The 6,000-nt window shown below is 37.6% G+C and overlaps 1 protein-coding gene across 2 annotated transcripts in view; it reads right to left on the bottom strand.

Moving 5' to 3' along the window:
• Hnf4 (Hepatocyte nuclear factor 4) overlaps nucleotides 1-5,677 on the bottom strand; it is a 27,511-nt gene extending 21,834 nt beyond the window's left edge. Inside the window, exons 1-2 of one of the 2 annotated variants that reach the window (XM_026811606.1) lie at nucleotides 5,362-5,677; nucleotides 4,929-5,228 (exon numbers count right to left, since the gene is read on the bottom strand). In XM_026811606.1, the coding sequence (XP_026667407.1) occupies nucleotides 4,929-4,992 (64 nt within the window). In that variant the 5' untranslated portion in view covers nucleotides 4,993-5,228; nucleotides 5,362-5,677. Of the gene's footprint in view, nucleotides 1-293; nucleotides 573-4,928; nucleotides 5,229-5,361 lie in introns of those variants that run through there. The other variant, XM_026811607.1, reaches the window with a different exon arrangement.
• Nucleotides 5,678-6,000: the final 323 nt, after the last annotated feature.

Below are 6,000 nucleotides of genomic sequence, written 5' to 3'. Positions count from 1 at the left end.
GGGGTACACCTTGGAAAAATCTCGGAAAAATCGAAAATTTTTTTTTCTTCAAAATATCGAAAAATACTTCAAATGAAAGTTGTAGATACTACTATCATCTATTAAAAAGATCCGTAAGCCCAACAGTTTAGGAGTATTTGAAGAAAAAGGAAAATTTCTTCAAATCTGCAAATTTCCTCCCTTGATAAAATCTCGGAAAATTAAAAATCTTTCTTCTCGAAATACGCTTCTTAGTTTTAGTAATCTCTCCTCGGTGATACGTGCTAACAGACTATTTAGATTCCCTGACTTACCGAAAACGTTGAAGAACTGCTCGTCGAAGCGCATCTCGACGTCGAATTCGAATTGGAGACTCAGGGTGAATAATGTGACGCGTACGCACGCGAAAAAAAAAAGCGACACGCACAAATTCACAGATGATAACTAATAGTTACGTGTTCCTATAGTTTCTCTCATTCACGTGTCTGTCATGCTTCCGTCACTAAAACGGTTCAATCGACACTAATGTATTCGATTGCACGCGGTTCTATGGTTATACACTAAATTTACCGTGCGACCATCGCGCGCGAAGGTCGTTGCGCGACTGAGCCTCAAGTATATCGCGTATATACGACGCCTGGTTACATTGCACTCCCGGTGGGGGTTAGGAAAAAGCGTGGAGGGGCTGCTGCGACTCGGTGGTGGAAGAATTACATATGTAAAATAAATGCTCTGACTTATATATTAAGTTAATCAGCAAACCACAGATTTTTCTGTGAAACCTAACTTTTACAAGCATGACTAAGTAAAGGAAAGACTTTTACGATCTTCGTTAGAGATCAGAACGCCTATGAGGCGCTTCCATGCATTCAAGATTTTTTATTATAATCTCTAACAATGATTATCAGGAACATAAAATGTCTCTGAATTGTTCCATTAACGAAAAATCAAAACTGCTTTTAAAAATCATTTGCGATTTTGTAAATCGACATAAAATTAATTAATGGTTCTGTTACCTAATGTAAGTCGGAATGGTAAAACGGAACCCGTGCATGAATTGACAATTTTTATGTTTTGCACGCGTTTGTTTACGACTTTACTTTCATATATAGTACAATTATATCATATTTATACGCGTTCGCATGTATCACATAAAAGGCTCGTTAAATTTTTATCTAAGAATTAACATGAACTTTCCATTGCAAATCATCTTTTTCTGATGCTGCACAGATTTTAGTATTTTATTTCCTGTTCAATATTTATTCATTCCTCCATTCTATTAATTCGAATGCATCGAAAAGACGAAATAAAATAATTAAGCCGAAATGAAATTCTTTATAATAGAACCTCGACTTATAGCCTTATCTCTCTAATTGAATTTAGATTTAGTAACCCAGTCTAACCTAACGTAATTTATAATGGAACCTCAACTTACAGCCTTATTTCTTTAATTGAATTTAGATTTAATAACCTAACCTAACTAAATTCACAATGGCCACAACTTATAGCCTTATTTCTTTAATTGAATTTAAGAACCCAATCTAACCTAATTTACAATGGAACCTGAACTTTAATTGTATTTAGATTTAATTAAAGGATATCAGAGTAACGACTGATTTGGATGGGATTTTTTAAAGAGTGTAAAGGTAGTGGAATCGGAAAGAATCGTAAGCCGTAAAATCTATCTCGCATAATCGATAGACGATATACATATAAATTTAATGCTGCGTGGTGGGTATTCTTCGGGGTTATCGAGTGTGACCCCCCCTTCGCTTATAAACTTCGTTAGCAAGCAACCTTCGGCTCGGCATGCGTTCGAAACGTGTCTCTCCGGACAGTTTGTCAATTCCTTTCGTTTTTTTTACGATATTCTTCTTTTTTCTCGTTTCCTCACCGAAGAATCACGTTTGAACTTCTCTGCCCTCATCGTTTGGAACATCCTAACCCGTAAATACTTGAGATATTTCAATTTAGAAAACGCATCACGTGAAGAGTAGATTATCGAAGGCGACTGCACTTTTTAATTGCGGAAAATCTGTATGTATAAATATTATATTATATAACTAAACTCTCGCTGTTCATCTGTCTCCGATTATTTTAAGTAAGTAAGTAAGTAAGTAAGTAAGTAAGTAAGTAAGTATTCTCCAGCGCGGTAAATCCTGGGGAACATTTTTTTACTGACCTATCTCTGATCACTCGCCGATTAGAATGATTAATGACTATACGAAAAGATTATTTCAGCTTAAGTTGTTGCCGAGCATGATAAAGATCATGCCGCGAGATAAGCAGGTATGTGACAATTATAATGTACACTTTAATAACGATCATGTACATATTCTTCATTTAATAATTAATCTTGTATATATGTATATCGTGTAATAATAATTAGACTGTGGATTCGTAGAACGAAACCTATAAACGCTTTGCTTAAATTTGCTTTGTTCTAAAAAGATTAGAATTACATCCCAGCAGCAGAAATGCTATGCCCTATTTTCTAAATAAATATTATCAATACATAATCTCTGATTCCTTTATTGCGTCTATAAACACTGTTAAAATAATAGAGAGATAAACAATCGTATATTTCAGATTAATTTTCCTCGCATGGGATTTCATTCGACGCACCTGAACTTACTGTTCTATTGTTATTACTCTTATTTTTTTCTTGAAGCTATCGATACAAGACGAAATTGATAAGCGTTATCTTTTCTCACTGACTCGAGGATTACTGGGCGAATAAAATACGATTGGATCACGTTCGTAATGTAATTCTCTTCGCAAATGATATTGAGTTTACGTGTATTACGCGCTAGTTTAACTGCGCGTATTAAGTATGTCGTAATTTGATAAATCTCTTATTTTGCACGAAGATCTGCAGTCTAATTATTATTGAAAACGTTCGTTTTATTCCTCGCGTTAAGGTTGTATGAATCCATACATAAAAACAGCAACAATGCCTTTTGGCAGAGTTTTTACGACTCATAGAACCTTAATAATGCGTGCATCAAAAATGGAGAAGACAGGAATGATAGATTATAAAGTTCCCAGAAATTCTATAGGAGAATATTTACAAACACTGTGTTCGGTGGATGCTTATCAGAAAAAGCAGGCACACTGTTACCCGGGCGATATAGAAGTAGCTAAGAAAAATGAAGCAAACGCATCGAATAGAATGGAAAAGTTTCCTGATAATGAAACGCACGTATATCATCGAAAATTGTGCGTACCTACGAACAACCGTGTAAATACTTGAACACGGATATTGACTTTGGCAGATCTCGGATGAGTCAAACTTAACTGTCTTTCTATCGATTTTCTAAATACAGTTTTCCCTTGGCTAATAGCTTTGTCTGACGGAAGGAAATAAACTTCTCCCCTCTCGAGTCTGTGAGTCAAGGGTGACTCTATTTCTAAGCTGAATCTAATCTTTAAAAATTGATGACAAATCCGCGATAGTGAGATTATGTAAATGATTATTATTCCTCGAGCGAAAAACAGTGTACCATACACAGCTCGAACTATGTTTGATGCAACAAAATATATCTCGTTTACTATTATGCGAGAATGAATTTAATGGCATTTAATAGTATTCCTAACTTGTATGCAGAGAAGTTTATAAATGTCATTTTGTCAGTGAATATTCATCAATCTGAATTCGAAAAAAGGAGATACTTTTTATTGCAAGATAATTTTTTAAAAGAGAGAAGATGATTTCAATCCCTGGGCTATCCATTTCGTTCACGTTTCTCATTATTTAAATTTAGTTATAAAAATTCACAGTTGTAATAATAACAACCATACGCGATTCGACTTGCTTATTCTATCCCTTACATAATCATCCATACGGTGTTATCGAGATCCATTGAGTTTTCTATTCAGCTGACGTGCCATTCGTAACTAGTGTATTATTCGTTCAAGAAAAAGACTCCTTTCTACGGTGTCTCCGGTTAAAGAAGAGTTTTGAAACGATTAGCCACGCTTCCTCGTGTTCAAAACTGTTCGATTATGAAATACGTACTTATAATATGTAATGTTGAGAGTCAGTAGGTATAGAAAGAAAGAATCCGGACATTACCACTTTAAAGACGGCGTTTAAGAAATTCTAGAAATTGAATTTTGTGTGCTCAGCGAGGCCACGTCTAATACTAAATGTTGAAACGCTTTAGAATAGAGTAACTGGAAAATTTTTCCGTCTAAGAATAACATCAATGTAATTAAAAATGATAATTGCAGATCGCATTTAAGAAACATCGTTCCTCTTTTTTACAAGTCTTATTATCGGAGGGAAGATTAAATTGAGAAATTACTGTCGGAGATTTCTTCAGCGTCGGTTTCCACGCGACAGCGAGTCACGCGTGAACCACGCGAAAAGTAGGAAGCGTGCACGACTAATTAGCTCGTGCTCGTTCATGTCTCGCGTATCGTCGAGCACAAGGGAGGGAGAGCGACTCTGAGAAGGTAAAGGAAGAGGGTGAGGACGATAGTATAGCGTTTGTCGACAGACAGATGCAGGGAATATACAAGTTTTGCTGCTGCGCAGCGGAGGATCACGGGGGTTATCAGCCGGGCCTCACGATTTCGTTTTATCACTCGAGTCTCGCTCCGTTTCATGCGAGACTTTTGTGAGACGCTTACGCGTGCCGGGGTACCGCGCTAATGAAATGTCCGTGTTAATTGCGTAATGATCGCCAACACATAATGTGCAGTGGCTCCCATTAATACCGGACCGGACAATTTAATTTGGGACAACAAATTCTCTGTTACTCGCAATCATATAAATTGCTCATCACCCCCCAAACCCAATCTTAGTTTAAACAATACTCTCAGTTTAAACAACGTAACTTGAACGCAGTCGTGAAGTTCTCACTGAACTTTCACGTGTTGCAGGAAACATAGTAGATAGACAATATTTACCTTTAGATAAAAGATTTCGATTTCAAGACACTCACCGTCTGTCGAAGACGAAGAAGAGTTCATGGGCGGCCCTTCGCTGTTCCTCGGCTGCTCCTCCATGTCCAAATCTCTGCAGTAATCGCGTTCATGCGTCCTCCCGTTGAGTGATTACAGACGAAGTACACTCGTGATCAGTGCCATCTTCTAGGGATGGGTGTACCGGCGAATATTTCGGAAATAACCAGGATGATGTTCTTCTTTTTCTTTAGATTCACTTGTTATCGTCCGGCGCGTTCGCTTTTTTATTTCGTCGCGGTTAAGCAACTGTTGACGCGTGGGCGAGGGTAAAGCGTTATCTGCAACAGAAAAGTTGCACGGTTTACGATTACACACAAGTTGATCAGGTTTTGAGGATTGTTCGTTGTTGTATTAAACAAGTAGTGTGTTTTGATTCTATGAGTCGACAATTAAGTAACTTTGATTACGTACCTAGAACATGAACGAAAACAGCGGCTTCCCTCACCACTTGTCAAGCTCAGGCACGTGGTGACTACAAACGAGAACTCGCGGCCCAACTGTTATCAATTCGCACAAGACTCGTTGATAAACACTGCTAATGCTTGTTCTCTACTAAGATAACATTTTCACTTTGATTCGTTAGCATTGTGTCGTTAATAAAAGTAGAAACACCCTTGTCGGTACAAAACATCCACTCGTCGTCCGCCATGACAGTCAGGGAAACGCGCATGCGCAGCGCTGGCAGCGTGGTAAACCCGTCCAGATTGAAAGCGAACGCACTACTGCTGTGCGATGGAATTATTCTTCAGATATTAACTTCCAATGGTTCGAATCGCGCATTCGAACTGCGCAAACATGCCCGCTATGATTATTTTAGATTTGAAAAGGATTGCTAGCCGGTGTTCTAAGATTTTAGGAATTTCATTCTCATTATTCTTGAATGCCCTAAAGACTAACGCGATCATCGTTTTCGTAACACTAATTAAAAATTAATCGAGGAAGCGTCTTGAATGAAAAATCGAGATTAAGTCTTTCTGTATGGTCTATCCATGCTTCTGGGATCTCTAGCTTTAATTTGAATCGTGTCTCATCGAAATCTGTACGGTAGAA

This window comes from Ceratina calcarata, unplaced genomic scaffold, assembly GCF_001652005.2.
Source record: "Ceratina calcarata isolate Rehan_Ccalc_2016 unplaced genomic scaffold, ASM165200v1 scaffold229.2, whole genome shotgun sequence".
In the NCBI taxonomy this organism is placed as follows: Eukaryota; Metazoa; Arthropoda; class Insecta; order Hymenoptera; family Apidae; genus Ceratina; species Ceratina calcarata.
This window is presented reverse-complemented; position numbering and strand designations above follow the sequence as displayed.